General features: G+C 42.4%; 1 protein-coding gene across 1 annotated transcript in view; it reads left to right on the plus strand.

The window, feature by feature from the left end:
• LRRC34 (leucine rich repeat containing 34) overlaps positions 1-18,977 on the plus strand; it is a 71,038-nt gene that overhangs the window by 29,952 nt on the left and 22,109 nt on the right. The window contains exons 4-9 of the mRNA XM_085899182.1: positions 4,123-4,187; positions 4,330-4,413; positions 7,002-7,130; positions 7,296-7,391; positions 8,723-8,883; positions 10,043-10,195. Coding sequence (XP_085755308.1) covers positions 4,123-4,187; positions 4,330-4,413; positions 7,002-7,130; positions 7,296-7,391; positions 8,723-8,883; positions 10,043-10,195 — 688 coding nt within the window. The remainder of the gene's footprint in view (positions 1-4,122; positions 4,188-4,329; positions 4,414-7,001; positions 7,131-7,295; positions 7,392-8,722; positions 8,884-10,042; positions 10,196-18,977) is intronic.

The raw sequence follows: 18,977 nt of genomic DNA on the forward strand, positions 1-18,977 counted from the left end.
AACACACCGTGCAATCTTTAACATTCACCAAGTAATGCTAGCACATGGGACACCCAGCTTAACATCTCAATAATGCAACGCCCAGTCTGCAAATATCCAACCTGATGGTTTATAGTCGGAACAGCAATGGAACCCAGAGTAGACAGCTCAAAGGTGAGTTTGCTCTACCTGTCTGTACACCATCCTGTCAGACAGTTTTTCTGGTTAATGTTAAATATTTAAGTAGCACGTGCTATGAACACAACACTTTGTGCAACACCCTGTGGACCCCTTCTATTCTTTCCTTGCCCTTCCCTCAATGCCATTATTATATCACTTTTCAAACACCATGCAGAGCTAACATTGCGTTGACAACAGGAAGGAAAACAAACCCTTAATTCGATTTTATGGGACCAAATGAAATATTCTTGTTCATTTTGTATGAGTATGTACGCACATTAATATGTGTTTGCCATTATGATATCGTGTGTGTGTGACGTCATGATGAGGGTCGTGTACATTTGCATTTTGGTTTATGCCAACATTTCAAAGTCGATAGGAAATCCAGAAGTTTTTATTTCTTTGCTTCATTTGAGGAATTTACTGTCTCATGTAAGTTTTATCAATCCGAACATGAAGGGTTTATTCAAATAATTGGCACAAAGGTTTAATACCACTTATTACCCAGCTACTACTACAACTGATGAAGCCTAATCTTTTAACAGTAAGAGCACAACATTTACGGGGGATATGTTTCTGGAAAATTCCGCGAATGTCGGGACATTATTTCAATGGGAAAAGGGGGGATAGGTTCCAAGCAGTTCAAGATTCAGAAGGGAAATTTTTAAAATTTTATGAACACGATTGCATATGATTACAGTTTCATTAAAAATGCTTATAAATAAATAAAAACAACAGCAGCAGGTACTTTTTCCAAATTTTATTTAAGATACGATATAACTTTTGATGTGATGTGATAATGATGATAATTAGTTAGAATCCAGTGAGCTCAGTGAACTTCTCATGCTGAGTCATGCACAGAAGGGGGTGCAGGTGAGGGTGCTGAAGGTGTTGAGGTGGAGGGGCCAAGGCCAAAAATGGGTGCTCGAGAGATGTTTTGTTGAGTGCTGCAGGTTTCTTTACAGCTCTCTGTATGGCAGCAAAACTTCATCCACCCCCCTCTTGAACCAGAGGTATCACTCCATCACTGGGTTGGCATCTTGCAACCTGTCAGTGACGACTCCATACTCTGTAGCACCTTAGCCAGGAAGTTGAAAGTCAGGTTAGGCCTCACCACCTCTTCTTCCTCTTCACTGGTCTCCTCCTTGGAAACCTTGATGATGCCCTCCGACTCCTTCTCAGTCAGCTCCTCCCTATGTGAGGCGATGAGCTCCTCCAATTCCATGGGCTACATGTCATCGAAGCCTTCCTTTCCCATCACCCGTGCCAACCTGGCAATGTTCCACCTCTCTCCTGTGGTGTCGGGAAAACCTCTGAAGTTGTTCACTGCCTGTGGCCATAGATTTTGCCAGCAAGCGTTGATGATGGAGGCTTTTACTTCATCCAGCGAATTTTTGATGGCACTGATGCATTGTGCTGTGTTAAAGTCCTTCCAACATTTCCAGATGGTAAGTTCGAGGTCAGACTCCATAGCATCCCAGATGCAAAGGAAGGTGTGGTGAGTGTAATACATTTTGAACGTCGAAATTACCCCTTAGTCGAGTGGTTGGATAATGGAGGTGGTGTTGGGTGGAAGGAAGATGAATGACCTCACCATTGGGATGGGCCACCTTCAAACCTCGGGGTGACCAGGAGTGTTGTCCACCAGGAGGACCTTGAAGGAGATTTTCTTTTCTGCCAGGTACCTCTCCACCTGAGGGAAGAAACAGTTGTGAAACCATTCCATAAAAGATAGCAGCTGTTGCCCACGCCTTTCTGTTGGCCCTCCAAAATACGGGCAGAGTATGCTTGTTTTTGCCCTTCAGAGCATGTGGGTTTAGGGAACAGAACATCATTGGTTTTGTCATGTAGTCCCCTTTGTTATTGGCGCAGAGGAGAAGAGGTACCCGGTCCTTTGCAGCCTTTAACTCCACTGCTGTCTCTCCTCTCTCGTTTCAAGATGACAGTTCTTGTGGGCATTTTCTTCCTGAACAGACTGATCTTGTCTGCATTAAAGACCTGCTCTGATACATACCCCTTCTCCTCGATGAGCTGCACGAGTTGAGCAGGGAAAGTTTCAGCTGCCTTGTGGTCCGTGGAGTAGAGGTGCTTTATGCACGGTTGGTGGGAGATGGTTTTAGGGCTGTTTTTTGTGCGCGGCTGGTGGGTGATTGTTTATGTGTGGCTGGAGGTGGTTTATACGCAGCTGCTGGGAGATGGTTTTCGAACTGTTTTTTGTGCATGGCTGGTGGGAGATGTTTTTTGCACCCACAAACCGCAAATAGCCGAATCACAGCGGCCACGAATGTAGAAGCAGGTCATATTTTACCAACTGCGAACACGCGGGGTCCGTGAATGTCAAATCTGCGAATGTCAGGGTTACACGGTATATCAAAGCTCTGTGTATTTATTTCTCTGTCACGCAGGAAGTGACCTCACGTTTGTCACTGAAAGGGAACACATTCCATATCAGAGTTGGCGCCATTCGCCATTTTGTTTCCACTCAGGAAAGATGAATTTATTCCATCCAAAACTTTTACTGCCCACATCTGAATTTGGGTTGGTTGCATGACCATTATGGTTGTTTTCACAACTCTCGCGCTCAAGGTGAGACGTTGGTCTTTTTTTTGTTGTTGTTGCAGTAAAAATTTGTAGACAGGTGAATAATTTTATTGCGTCACTTGAAATTCCGTTATCACTTTGATAATAAATGTATTTCTAAAATAATCATACTTTTCTTTATGAAACAAAAGTAAATCCATAAGCTTGCGAGTTATATTCTTTAACAACTGTGCGGTGATGGTGGTGATGTTGGTGATGGAGGGGGTGGGGGGGGTGTGCTCTTGGCCACATGTTTTTACGGGCTTTACGCTAGTTAATATTATATTAGCCATAAAATTATTTATGCTTTTGCTTTTCTCCACACAAAAATACTTATCACTAAATTTATGTGGAGTGCTTATGAATAAATAAACACTCAGACATAATCTAGGAAATAGTGAAAGAAAAGAAATGAATATTTAGATATAAAGTGCACTATATTACCGAAAGTATCGGGATCACACCTGGACTTGAAATGAACACTCCCAGCCTGCATGTGCATATTTTTTCCCCACAATGCAAAGTAACATGTGCTTTATAAAGGCATCTCAGTGTTACATTTTGGAGAGCTGGCAGGATAGCTTATCGGTGTGCACATTCACCTTTGAACTGTCGAGCCTGGGTTAATCAAATGTCAACCCAGATATAAACTCTCACCCTGGTGTCATCAATATCAATGTGTCGATCAGAAAGTCACGAAGCCAAGTGATCCATGTGCCAGCACTGGTCGATGGTGAACGTTAGAGATCCCACGATGTCTTTCGCCAAGAGGAGGCGAGTTATTGCCGGCACCCTCAATAAACATCCTAAATTTGTGCCACCTTCAGTTGAATGTCAGACCTGGCCAGCAGGTTCGTGAAAGACAGGCCAAAAACGGTTCCTGATTGATCCTCGAAGAATGTGCACATAAATGGGGCCGTTAAAGAAGTAGTAGTCATGGTAGTGTGAGACTCTTGCTCTGATAACTTTGAGTGTGCCCCGTATGCCCAAGATGTACAGTGTTTTGTTAAAAAGAATTTGTGATGTTGATAACAGCTATGCTTGTTGCCAAAGGTGGATCTCCATCCCATGGGACTCCAACAAATGGTTGTGGATTAATCTTATATCTTTGATTATTTAATTATTTTTGGTTTGATATTGTAAGTTGCTGGTAAGTGGTGGGATGATATCGTGGCCAAGGCAATGATTCATCATGAGCACCAATCGGCATGGATTCAAATCTGATAACACGTTACGTATGAAGTTGCACCACTGCAGTAGGGTGCTGCATCACTGAGCACACCATCCCTATTTCACATTATCGAGAGTCGAAATTTCATTGTTTTTATTAACAAAGAATCAGTTGTGATCATTGTGAGATTTTTGCTTCGACTGTCTCCCCAGTTCTGGACCTGCGTTACAACAATATATCAGACAATGGGACGATTGTCTTGGCAAAGCTACTGAAGGTAAGTATTCCCTCTCTCTCACCTGGAGCTGCACTGCTGAACAGCATTATTATAATTGCTTACAACATCATCACCTGTTTCACGAGGCTGTGATGGGAGCTATTCTGGCCTCACTGTTTGCCTCCACTGTGCTTGCATGTAGGATCCGTACACACTCACCACCCTCAACCTTTCCTACAACAACATCGGTGCAAAGGGAGCTCAGGCCATTGCTCAGGCTATGCACGTACGTCGGTCCATGCTTGTACAGCGATCATACCTGTAATCAATGTGTTCCCCATTATTCCCATCACAATTATTATGGTGACGACACAGAAATGGATTTGATGCTATTATTAATAAATGAACTCAATTCCTGGTGTTGATGTATCATGAAGCCCTTATGGAGATGTAGCCACAATCTGTTCTCGCTGAATCAATCCTGCGACAAGCGAGTTACTCATGAAAGATGAACCGCAAGTCCACAAATTCTAGGGGGCAAGATGTAGCCAAATGGTTTATGGTGGACCTTCACTGGGGATTCTTGTCCAAGGCAGGGGCTATTATAAATACTGGGATAAGACATTTATCTTGCAGTCTTCTTGTCTAGAGCATGGTGAAGGTTGCAAGACAAAAGGCAGGATGGGCCGCACGAATGATAGTGTGGGGGGCACCCAACGCCTGTGGTTTGAGTACGCACCAAAAATACTACTCTCGGGCTGAATACACTGCTCTATGAACACTTCATGCAAGTATTTTAAACGCAGTAGGACAATATAACAAGCATCGTTGCTGAAAAATGAACGCAAAGCTGCATATAGAGTTTGGGATCATATTAGTTACGTACGCAGGTGAAAGGGGGGCTGGAACTCGATGTGTAGTGCATTGGGGGAGGGAGTGGGATCAAAATACGTTGCCACCGTGTTTGCATATGAAATAAATACAAAATTACCTTTCCCGCCAAAACCCGGGCAGTAATACTCGGCTTTTGAAATGACGTGTGAATGCTAAACGAGGCCTTTTGCGCGTGTGCTGTGTCCGTGTCTGTTTTCAGTGACTCAGTTCGACTCGCCGGACCCGTTTAACTTTCCGTTACTAGCAGAAAATCAGTAATTGAAATCGTCTTCTAAACGTCATTTTTTCAGCAATTTCAAGATGGTTCAACATTCTTGTTCTGTTCCTGCATGCAAATCGGACTCACGAATATATCGAGGCACGAGAAATAGTCATGGATGAGAGGAGTCTGGTTCGTAGTATTTCCTGTTAGTACAAGTTAGCAGAGGTAGTGGATGTAACACATATGCACACACATGGACGGACGGATGGACGGACGCTTCTCCTTTTCCTAACAGATGCAAAAATATAATATACTTTCTCGTGTGTGAACTAAACAAAAGATATATATATATATTTATAACTGCACACACAGCTCATACACTTCCCACCCCCTCCTCCTAAACATGATTTAATAGTAAATATCATCGTTTTAAACTTACCATGTACATTGACAAGCCCCAGATATGACCAATCAGAAGTTAAGAATCACCCCAATCATATACAGTCTCCCTCTGGGGGGTCTGCCTGAGTATTGGTAATGATGGCATTGTCTTTACAATTGTACACACGCATTAAATAAACCACCAAGCCTGCCATGTACACACATGACGTAATCCCTCAAGGTTCAAAGTCAACTCACTGACATGGATGATCGGCGAGGTGGGATAGGACACGGCCGTCCAAAGGCCTTGCACGGACCCACATCGTTAGTAGCTTTTGCAGTACAGGATGCAAGATATCTACTTTTTGGGAGATTTGATGAGAAAGTTCTCCAAATCTTTAGCTTTGCATAGGCAGACCCCTTTCCCTCATGTACTTTTCCAATTATTTTTGACTTATTTTAGAAGCTTTGTGAACCGTTTCATGTTGCAATCCTTATCTGGCACACACGATATACATTCGGCTGCCGTGATGGACTTTGCCAGGGGTTTCTACACATGTGTGCCATGCATTCTGGGGTGGATTACATCATTTCGAAAGTCGTGTGTTGAACAGATTATTTTCAGCACTAATATTTATACCTTAATCAAACAAATGTTCATTTTGTAAATAATTATTGATGCTGGCCTTGTATTTTTGAAGAGTTTTGAGGATATGACATATATTGCCCTCACACTCCTTTTCCACAATTCCTTCAGGTATTAGTGTCACAAATATGGTGCCTTTGACTTGCAATGGTTTTGATCTGTAATTGTAAAGAGGCCTGCACTTATCAGCAATTTTCTGACAAAATTGCCAAATCCGATTTTCTGTGATTATTGTAAACCACACGACCCGTGAACCCATTGAGTTCCCGTTGTGACAGCGGTTGATTAAAAAAAAATCATTTCCAAAAAATAAAAAAAGGATAGCTCCAGCGAACTATACCACTGAGGTTGTTTGCATTGATCAAATTCTCCCCAAAGAGAATTTGACTGAATCAGGAATTGATTTCTTTAAATAATTTTTTTCTTTGCCCGATTTTAACGAAACTTGACACTGCACACCGCAGGTGAATGGTGAGTAATGTGGCCCTATAATGTTTGCGCTATCGTGTACCGTTTTGGCTGTATTTCGGGAACATACATACATACATACATACATACATACATACATACATACATACATATATATACAAATTACAAAATGAGAGTTTTAGCAATATATAGATAGATGTACAGAAACATTTTTCATGCATATCGATTGTATTATTATTATTATTGTTCTTATTGTACTACATCTGCTTTTTTGTCTCTCCACTTGTCCACACTGTTACCCTTCCACACCACTCTTATGCAGGACAATGTATCACTCCAGAAGTTAATACTCTCTGGTAATCCATTAAGTAATGAAGGAGGGGTTGCCATCTCATCCATGCTGCTGAGAAACCATGCCCTGTGTGATCTTGACTTAGGCCACTGTGATCTGGTGGGATCAGGAACGAGATCATTGCACGTCTCACCCAAATGCATATCTTTCTCTTCCTGAACAGTTTGAATACGTTCTGCACCACTGTCTCTGTGACTGACTCCTAACAAATAAGCTTTCCTCTTTCCATATGTACCATCTCATCCTTCGCTGATGTGTTGCCAGGGCCTTCGGGGACTAGTTGCCGTGACGACAGCAGCAGCGTGCCACCCGAACCTCATCACTCTCTGCCTCGACCGGCCATTGCTTTTCTGTCACGAGGTGAGTAGAGAATGGTATACACTGTGGTAGAAAGGAAAAAAATGGTATCGGAATAGCTTATAAGAGCTGTTGAGAGAGTTCAGCTTATTTCATTTTAAAAAAAAATCTCATTATTGGATGAAGATGAAATTGATGCTTAGATAATTATCTAAGCATCAATTTCATCTTCATCCAATAATGAGATTTTTTTTCTCATTATATTATATTATATGATTATAATCATTATATGATTATAATCATTTAGTTGTTTTTTTGTTGTTGTTGTTTATTGTTCTTCTCTGCAAGATCAAGGTGGTGGTGATGGAGAGTGTGAACTGGCAGTAGGGCAGCGGTGCAACTCTTGGATGCAATAATTAAGGGATTGAAGGAACAGGAAAAGAGGAGAGAGATAGAGGAGGGAAGGAAACAGTGCAACCTGCATGTTTTCTTTTACGATGATCTATAGCTTGAGATCAATGTAAAGAAGACATGAGGTGGGGTACGTTATCTTGAGGTTGAATATTGTACTCTCTTGCGTCAGGAACTAAATGTTAAGTTAGGAAAGGTTAATGGTGGTAGAAAAGATTGTGGGTAAAGATGGGAATGACATGAGATGGCAGTATCCCATCTGCTTAAAAAAAAAAAAGTTGTGGAGAGGGGGTTCCACATGTAGGAGAAATGAACAAACAAAATGGTTGAGGTGCATCAGCCTGGATTTTAGAAGTCTAACTAGAAGGGAGTTACTGAAAGATCATGCACATCCTGGAGGTTTGGAGGTGGGGGAACGGGCGAGGCATAAGAAGGCCGAGAGAACAGAGCAGAGAGATCACCAACTGTCTGCGAGAACAGCAGACCTGATCTTTGGGTCGATGCAGGAAATTACAATGTTGAAAGTTTTAGATTCCACAGAATCCAGGAGAGTCAGATGTGATGCTGTGACCCCAGCCCAGAGGGACGAGAAGTACTCTATTGAGCTACAAAGGTGTTGCAGGCTATGAGTAGTTCTTATTTCTCAAGGAAAGACTTGGATTGACGGAGGACGCCTGTTCTGCGGCCAGCTTTACTATATCCGTGGTCCAAGTGAGGTCAGAGCAGATGATGAAGCCCAGAAGTTCAAGTGACTGAATCTCTTCCAGTGGCTGACAATGGAACGAGATAGTTGATCCTGGGTTCGTTTGGAAATCCTTTTGGAATGACAGTGTGAGTTTGTGAGATTTTCCAGGATTGACGGACATGATCCATCGATAAAACCATCATGTAATCACTTTTGACCCAGATGAATATAAGTAATTTATTTCAGTGTAGTCTATCTACTTCCGTTGTCTGCTTTTTGATTTCTTTATCCATGTCAGGTGAGGAACGCAGGGGAACACGTTTATCGGCTCCTCAGCTCCTCTACTCTCCACCTTCACAAGCTGAGCCTCGCTCACGTGGGCCTGAGGCATGATGACACATCTCGACTCTGTGAGGCCTTGGCCTGTAATCGCACCATTCGGGACCTGGACCTCTGCTGGTGATGGATGGCAGGGAGAGTATATTTCTTCAATGAATAAAATCAATTATTGTTTGAATATTGTGGAAGAAATTCATGAATGGTATCAAGAATGGTTCAGAGGTGCATGTACGCATAAGTACACATTATACAGTCATTCAGGGACTGAATACACATGGTTGCATCCATAGAAATGATTGAAGAGGCATTTGCTGCATTATATTGCAATTTTTAATGCAGGGCATTAAGGTACATTTGAAAATTTTCAATAATGGTCAAGATTTTTTTTGAAATTCTCATTTTTTGAAACTTTAGTTTCCCTTTTAGATTGTGCACTCTTTGAAATTCTGTTTGAGATTGTGCACTTTGTGAGAGGTAGAAATGAAATGTAACATCTTAATACTAGTTGCATTGAGAACTTTTATCTTTTCAGTTGGAGGGAGCACTTTCTTTCAGCACTCCTTCTTCTGAGGTTAGCAATTTAGTCAGATCAGGTCGTGTACCATGCTCTGTCGTCTATACGGAGCGTTGGTGCTGCCGAAGCGGTTTCTTGACCGCAGTTACAATTCTGGTGGGTCACAGTTCCAACACAGGAAGTCAGGGCAGGAATTTGGAATTTGGCCATTATGCCAGTGACAGCTCGCCTACTCTTTGCGAGGGACACCATGGGATCTTTAATGTCCACCAACTTATGCCGGCAGATGGGAAATCCTGTTTCACGTCCATCACGGGGACAGCTCACACATTGATGGATCACCCTGCCTGTTAAACACCGGGATAACACTTTATAGTTGGGTCGAGATTCAAACCCAGGCTAGACCTCTCGGCCACCCTGCCAGTTCACAAATTAGTGCCTAACCCAAATTATCCTGAAGACATTAAAAATCCACCACGATATAGTATACCAGTCGAGTCAGGGAAATTATGCCTCCCAGGTCATTAATGACCCAGCTGAGTTTTTTTCTTTTTTTGAAATCGACATTTCAGAGAGACTTGGCAATTCCAAGACTAGCACAATTTCAGAAGCTACGAATATACTGCCAGATTTGAACCCACAACCTATGAGTTATCAATTCGGTGTTCTCACCGCAAGACCACCATCATACAATTTGCTTTAGAATATACTTGTGTTGTAACTGGTAGAACGTTATCTTCCTTCCTTTACCCTCTGCATCTACAGTAATCAGATCGCGCAAGATGGAGCATTTGCACTGGGCAAGGTCTTGGCACTGGATACCCCCCTCAGGTTCCTCAAACTCAGTAGGAATCAGGTGAAAGATCCTGGGGTGTGGGCCTTGGCAGCAGGACTTACCAACAACAGACACTTGCTCACGTACGGCTTGCAAGTAAACACTGCAAAATAAACTTTTGTTTGCAAAAAATTTTTGATAGCTAATTGGTCAGGGAAATACTTTTCTTTCTTTGACTTTAAATCACAAAAACCTCTACATGTCTTACAAGTTATGGAGTGTTTGTTTTCTTTTTCAAAAAGAGAAGAATTTTAAGAACTTGTTTCAACTTCAGCCTTAGCTGCTCCTGCCAGCAAATTGCAGCATTGTCACCCGCCAGATAGGAGCCATGAATTTGTGGTTGGGTTGGCCTGTTTTGTATTCCCATCTGCAAAACCACATGGCTCATTACCTTCGCAAACTTTGTTGCGAAGGTTATGTTTTGATCGCTGTGTATTTATTTATTTATTTATTTATTTATTTATTTATTTATTTATTTATTTATTTGTGAATATGTGTGTTTGTTTGTTTGTCATTCGCATAACTCCAAAAGTATTGAACTGAATCGCAGCAAATTTGGTGGGATGATTGGTTATTATCTGAGGACCATTTGATTAGATTTTGGGAGCGATCAGGTCAAAGGTCAAGGTCATGAAAAGGTCAAAATCGTCTTTTTACCATAGCGTGCTCAATTTGTATCCAATTTGCATGCAACTAATGCCAAAATGTTCAGAATTCAATGCCCCATCTTGTGATATGTGACATGACACAATGACGTAATAACCCTTATTAGCGGTTGGGAGTCAAAGGTCAGGAGGGGGTCACGACATTGCAAAATGTGCGGTTTTAGTCATAACACGGTCAATTCATATCCGATTTGCATGAAACCAACACCAAAATGTTGACGGTTCTGTTCCCCACACTCTAATACCAATTACAAAATTTAGAGTACAAAGGTCAAGGTCGAGGTCATGAAAAGGTCAAACTCGTCATTTTGCCATAGTGCGGTCGATTTTTATCCAATTTGCATGCAACCAATGCCAAAATGTTGTGAATTCAATGACCAATCTTGTGATATACGATATGACACAATGACATCATTACCTTTGTTAGCGGTTTGGGTCAAAGGTCAGGGGTCAACGACTTTTATTATCATAACGCGGTCAATTCTTATACAATTTGCATGTAAGTAGATTCAAAATGTTTAGAATTCAATTCCCTATCCTGTGATGTGTAATATTTGATTTCTTATAATGTGACCAGTTGTCATCAGATTGACTTGACACCGACACCCAAAAAGGTCAGGGAGTTCATACAGAAATTGTACAATGCACGTGAATCAGTGTCAAACAGCAGGAAATTTGATGTTTTTAAGCCATCATAACACATATGAGATGGCAGATGTGGAATGGGATTAAATACCCTCACAATCAACGGTTTCTGGGGGGGGGGGGCAAAATGTAACGTTGGCGAAGGTATGCGCTCTACTGAGTGCCCGTTCTAGTTATGTACTGGGTTGTTGTGCTGAATCGATCGTGTTCTTGATCGTGTCTGGGAGCCTTGCCGAGCCTCGTGCCTCGCTTTGGTTGGCTCTGGGGTTCTGCTGACTCGGAGTGCGGGGTCGGGCGGCGGGCGGACCTGCCTCCCTCTCCTGCTCGCGGCTTGGCGCCGGAGCTGGTTCCCTGGCGGCTGTGGGCAGACTTGGGCCAGGACCAGGAGGTCGACAGCACCGCGGTTTCTCCTGCCCCCCTGACGAGAGCAAGGCCAGCTCGTCCGACGCCGATCCAGGGACGGTTGCATCCACACCACGGTCCAGCCTGACCACCAGAAATAGCTACGTTGTGTGTGTGTGTGTGTGTGTGTGTGTGTGTGTGTGTGTGTGTGTGTGTGTGTGTGTGTGTGTGTGTGTGTGTGTGTGTGTGTGTGTGTGTGTGTGTGTGTGTGTGTGTGTGTGTGTGTGTGTGAACTTGGCACCTTAGAGGGATTGAGAACTGTATATTCATTGGAATTGTTTGTGTTTTTCCCCACGCCCGATCCCACACCATCCCGTCGAATCGCCCCGGATCCCTCTTCTTGCCGAGTCTTGTTATTTCTGGTAATAATAAAAAAAGAATAAACATCATCAACTCAGTGAAAAGTGACTCGTGCACCTTCCTCGTCCCGTTTGCGGTAGAACGATTAGAACCGCCATGTTTGGGTTATTAACAAATAAATCGCCTCCATCGTTTTGGCTCATTCTATGTTGGCGGGACTGTTCAAGTCCCGTGAACGTCACAATATTAGTACTGGTGCTGCTCATGGAATCGTTAAATCCTGTTCCCCACTTCCCTTTCCCCTCTCTCTCTCTCCCCTCCCCTTCCCCTCTCTCCCTCCCCCCCTCCTACTCTAACAGCATCATCATTATCCCAAGCTAAGTCTTGTTTTTTTCTATTTAGAGCAGAGTCCAGTACAGGTACGTAATAATTTTACCCTCACCCACCTCGCTGTTTTGGAATAAATTAAAAAGGTAAAAGCCTTGTGTTTTTGTTTATTTTATCCTGTATTTATTGTATTCACATGTTTATTTCAATGTTTACATGATATATATATATATATATATATATATATATATATATATATATATATATATATATATATATATATATATATATACCTACATATGTATATGTTTCTCAGGACAAGTTTATTGTGCCTGTTGAAGCCGGCTGTGAAACCGGTGAAACGTTGCCCTGGGACTGGGTCTACTCTCGCTTTTTTGCTAAAATTAGCGGAGTCGATCGAGTTTTTACTTTTGGTTGGAAGCGTCTTCTCCTTCTTTAAATATATATGTGTATATATATATATATATATATATATATATATATATATATATATATATATATATATATATATATATATATATATATATATATATATATATTTTTTTTTTTTTTCACATGTTTATTGCTGTCGACGGAGGAGAGGGTATTGCATTTTGGTCCATTTGTCTCTGTTTGTTACTTGCAAAATCGAAGGTTTTTCAAGTATATCAGTCAGTCAATTTCGTTATTCTGTCTATTTGTCTATCGCCTTCATGTCACAATTCAAAACGGATGATCATGAAACTACCAAGTTGTAGAGGTAGTCTCAACTAAGAAGCCCATTGATTATGAGGGCAAAGGTCATCTTGAGGTCAAGTTTCTAAAATCGTCATTTTTCATCTGAGTGACTTGAAATTTGAAGAAGATTTGCATTTTGTGTCCCAGAATTGAGAAACCAACTATTTTTGAGGTCAAAATGTCAAATGTCAACTCAAGGTCAAACTTCTAAAATCAATTTTCAACTGAAAAATCGTCAATTTATATCCTATTAACTTGAAAGTTGAACAGGATTTGCAGAGTCCATCACTGAATTGGGAAAGCAAGTACTTTTGAGTTTAAAAGGTCAAAGGTCAACTCAAGGTCAAACTTCTAAAATCATCAATTTCAATCTGAAAAATAATCATTTTTCAACCGATTGACCTGAGCTTTTATTAAGATTGTCAATTTTAATCTTGGTGAAATGAACAAAATGATGTATCCATGGCAACCTTTGGAGATGGGTGGATTTTGCAAGTATTGTGCTCTGCACAAAGTCTTTTTCTTGCTTGTTTGTCTGTGTCTGTTTCTCGGCACAGAACTTTAGTGTTTTTCTCCGCAACCGCTTATTGGATTGAGACGAAATTTTCACCGCGACTACTCATGTGGAATGTTTGAATGGTAATTATGATGTCATAGGTCATGTGATGTGGCAGCCATGTTGGAAAAACGGAAAAACTTTGGACCTCTTCTTCTTCTTTGAAATCACACCAAGAAAACAATTGTAACTTGGCACATGGCAAGTACTTCTCATGCGTAATAAGCATGATTTTTATGACATCATTGGTGCCTTCATTATGACATCATAATTGCATTTGGAGAATGCTACATCTGATCAGTATGAAAGTTTTTGAGGGTCATCCAGGGATAAAATGGTTCAAAGAAAAATATTTGATGACATCATTGGTCTCGTGGTTTAGCAGCCATATTGTTTAAAAAAAAAACCTTCAAAAATCTTCTTTGAGGTGGCTGAACAGATTGAGGCGAAACTTTACACGTATGACCGCCTATCCATAAGGAACAAAAGGTATATACATTTGACATCATAAGTCACATGGTTTGGCAGCCATATTGGATTTACCCTAAAACCTATAAAAAATCTTCTTCTCCAGAACGGCTGGACATATCGAGGGAAAACTTCATACAAATGTTCCCCAAGCCATGGGTGTCCAAGTTTGTTAAGGAATAATTGATAGGTCACATGATTTGGCAGCCATATTGGGTTGAAGAAAAATAATTAATAACTTTTTCTCTGGAACCACTTATTCAATCAACGTGAAACTTCACAATTATGAACGAGTAATGATGGGAGGCACAAGTTTTAAATTTCAATTTGATTGGACACATGGTATGGCAGCCATAGTTATTTAATTTTTTGATCTGGGTTCTATTTGTTTTTTGATTTTCTTGCAAAAAAAAAAAAGGTTCACTTGGCTGTGCCTGGATGAGCTTGGGGGGGTAGAGGAGTAGCAGCTGAAATACGAATCCTATCCAGGTTCCTCCTGATGACTTCATCTTTGCTTTTTGCTTGTTCAGGTTCCTTCTGATTACTCCAATGCAGCACTGTACTTATTTGTTCTTCCATTTGATTTGAATTTAATTAATTTTAATCCCATTCTAAATTCAATTGAATTATAATAAACGTCATGGGTCAGGATCAGGTGTCCAATCAAAGCGGGATGCCTTGGTACCCGGTCATCACTGCCAGCAGTTATAAAGTGGCAGTTCTAATTATGTCTTATTAATGACGTAACACACAAGTACACAAACGCCACACAAAACTACACAAACATCACACAAACACACAAAACAAATCCTGGCGAGGGTCTGCAATCTCTTATTGCCATTTTTCTTGTTTCAGTTGTGTTGTGTTTATTTCTGGATGCCGACCACCTTTCTCTATCTTTTCTCGAAGCCCAGGAACCAAAATCCTCTTTTCCCATATCCCCTTGGTTTCCACTATCGTGGTTTTTAACTATCATGGCATTTTCCAGGAACATAACCCCCATAATATTTGAGGGTTTACTGTACAAACTTTATAGACATGCTCACATTGTAATGGTACTGTACATACTTTATTGATGATATGACATTCTAAATAGTACGTACTTTGTAGAAATATGTGTGGGTTGTTGCTGTCGCCGACTTCCAAATAATATTCCACCATTAACCACACCCATATAGGTCTGATTGGCCCTGGAGCAAATGTGTCTAGCGACCCCGCCCCCATCAGTCTGATTGACAGCCGTATTCCCACCCACCCCTCTGATCCCTTCCTCATCATTTACAAAGGAATGCAGTTTTGCATACTTTTCATGAAATCCTTTCAAGTTATTAAAATTACGATAGCAAAGAGGATACTGCATAAAGCAAAACTCTGTCGGACGGTACCAGAGTTATTGTCATCGAGAGAGGCAGCTCGGAAATACACCGTCTGAAGATGATTATAATTATTATTATGGTGAATGAGAAGATTTGCTGGTTTTGATCGATCTCAGTTTTTTTTGCTTTTGTCATGGTCTGGAGTACTGGAAAGTGATAAGGCAATCAGCTGAACCTTTTGCCAAGACAATCACTTTAACAGACCAGGTAGGCTCTAATATTGTATGTAGCCGAAGCAATTTTTTAGAAAAGATACTCCAACTTTAGTTTTGTATCTAGCAGGTAGGACCGACAATTTTTCTGCCCACGCTGCAAGGAGTTGGCGTTCCGGTGGGTCGAGCTCTTTCTCTGCAGGACCACATGCCATCCCTCACTATGTGACCCATGTGGTTGCAATTATAGCACCTCCCTGGGTAAGTTGCATGCTGCATTAATTCAAAATTTGCCCCCTTAAATTCCTCATTGGTGTACTCTCTGATGACCTTTGCAATCCCACTATTCGGGCCACCCACCACAGTCCCGCCGCTCTCACCAGTCATTTGTCAATTTGCGACTGGACCATGTCTTCCAACTCAAGCCCTCGGTCCCTCCTGACCATCTCTCTGAACAGGTGAGACCCCATGGGTGCCACGTGTTGTACCGCAATGGGAAGACGCTTGGACCCCTGTGGCAAGATCCTTGTCACCTCCCAGCGGGCTGTGGTGTCGGCTGTCTCGCCTACTGTGGCCGGACACCATACTGACAGTGGGACCCAGATGTGTGAGTTCAGCAGAGCATGTATGAAATGATCCAGGGCCAGGCTCTCGTGCGCATCTGCTACCATGCCCGAATGTGAGATGCATACTGCGCAACAAATATCGAGTGCCATTTCACCTATTGATTCACTCACTTTGCTCTTTGATACCACGAGCTGGGCTTTAACAAGCCCACTCTGCTGCTCTGTACTGAAACAGCTTTTTAAAGCCGAAATGAGGTTTACCAAAGACATGCTGCCATCAGGCATCATTGTTAGTACCTCATCCGCCGCACCGCGCAACGCTGCCACCAAATGCACCCGACTCTCGTCCCGGTCCCAGCCATTACCCTCAGTCATACATCAAAACTGAACGAGAAATGCCCTCAGGTCGCTCCTTACTCTTATGGTGCTAAAGGCACCGAGTGGGTCTCCGTGTTGTGGGTTCGGCATGCCGGCCCTAGCGAGGCCGTTGTGGAACCACACCCATTTAATCCCCTTCCGGGTTAGTACGTGAGGGGCTCACTCCCACTCTGAGTATAATCTGCTACCGCTCCCATCCGAGTTGGCACACACTCCATGCTCTTTCGTCCCGACACACTCCCCACTCCACACACACACACACACACACACACACACACACACACACACACACACACACACACACACACACACACACACACACACACACACACACACACACACACACATCACATACGCCACCACATTCATACAACCAACAAAACCTGAGAACCTTATTTCGTCGAATGGTGGGGCTTATGATGGATGAATGATTGAGAGGACATGTGGAGTAAGACCACATGTGAGGTGAGAGAAAACCGCAAGGCCACCATTCTGTCTGCAGCGACACAGGAGCAGTGCCTGAACCTCAAGTTCCTATTGACAGCCTCAAATTACCCTCAAGGGCCTTGGTTTCCACCACTTTCCAGGGGCACCATGATGAAATCTGGGCTAACAAGAGAGCCCAGTGGTAGTGTACTTACCTTTGAGCTGTCTTGTGTGGATTTCATTCATGAAACTGATTTGCTGGTGCTTCATAAAGTGGGCATGCTTTCATGAGTATGCCATCTGTTAGTTATGGGACCTTGACCAGCAGCTTGGTGCTGCACATGAACGAAAGCAAAGGTCAGATCTGGTTTCACCAGCCAACAGAAGAGAACCATACTCTCTGGCAACATCAAATGAAGGGATGACCTAGCTCTCCGGAGAAATCCAAGGTGCCTCCCTGCTTTGGGGTCCAGCTTCGAGAAGTGATCGTCTCAAGAAATATGATGGTAGATTGTTACTCGAAGAAGTGCCAAAGACTGCACCTCTGCCAAGAGTGGATCACAGAAGTGAAGTGGAGTGTTTGCCATGTGGTCTTTATATAAAGATCGAGTGTGTGTGTGTGCCAAAGATATTCCTTTATTTTTTTTCAAACATCATGTGAAAACGAGAGTTCATTTTTTTAAACCATAATTTTCCTTTCTCATTCCTGTATTAACTTATATTATGAAACCACATAATTACATGTTCAACCTGCTCATCGACCTTATGGCCTAGAAAACAACTGTGCTTGTTTTAATGCATGGCCGGCTGGTTTAGCCTCATCAGGTAACACCCAGCTGCCCGCTTGGTGATGCAAATTCCCCACACAAGCAGCAATTCCAGTCGCTTGAGCTCTTTCAGGTGCATTTTATATGCCAAGTTTGATGCCCTTGAGGGTCACTGAGGAAAGCTGGAAAAATGGTGCAGCGGTGCTTTGTGATTTATCAGGTTACCACAAATGAACTGCACAGCCTTGCCTCAGAGCCACAAAGCTGCCCTCCTTTTCCCCAGGAGATGAACGCAGGAGTCCATTGCCTAACATTACCTGCTCACAGGTCTCCTGTAGCCAAGTGCACATCTATGCAATCTTGAGTCTCGATAGCATCCTGCATCTTTCCAAGTAGAGAGACAACCTGCTGGGTCAGCCTTTCCCCATGCTTAGCTGGCTAAATCAGTTTGACTCATGGAAAATGGTGCGTGCATTACACCTGCTGACAAATTCAAAGCCAATTTGTATTAGGCAGCATACTTACTGCCTGTCCTTGATGGATTGGAATCACTGAATATACATTTTATTGCCTTTTCCAGCCATTGTTCAATTGCTTTGCTCAAATTCCCATCACTTCTAACTGTTTAGCTTGTGGTCTGTCTTCAATTTCATAGTGTTGTACATGTTCCATGATGTATTTGCAATTAGGGGTTTGAGTCAATAAGTACTGCATAAGTATGGTATATGAGATAAGAAAGGTCAGGAAGAGGAATTGGTGATATCACAAGAAGGTCCATCCATCCATCAGGACCATGCTCTGAGCAGAGTGTCGGTGCTGCTTCAGCAGTCTCCTGGGCTATTGGGCACAATCCTGGATCGCTACTCTGACGCAGGATACTCGAATGGCTCAATCATCCCAGCAAACTGGTACTCATTTTGCCGACCTTGGAAAGATGACATGCTGAGTCAACCCCACCTGGTATTAATTCAACAGCCAAGCAGGATTTGAACTCAGGATCCTTGGACCCCAAACCCACCATGCGAACCATTAAGCCAACACTAAGTATCCAAGTTGGTGATGGCTAGCCATTAGGAGTGTAGGAAAGAACGTGAGAGGA

Source organism: Eptatretus burgeri, chromosome 10, assembly GCF_056783735.1.
Source record: "Eptatretus burgeri isolate ZD-2024b chromosome 10, Ebu_testis_v1, whole genome shotgun sequence".
Classification (NCBI taxonomy): domain Eukaryota; kingdom Metazoa; phylum Chordata; class Myxini; order Myxiniformes; family Myxinidae; genus Eptatretus; species Eptatretus burgeri.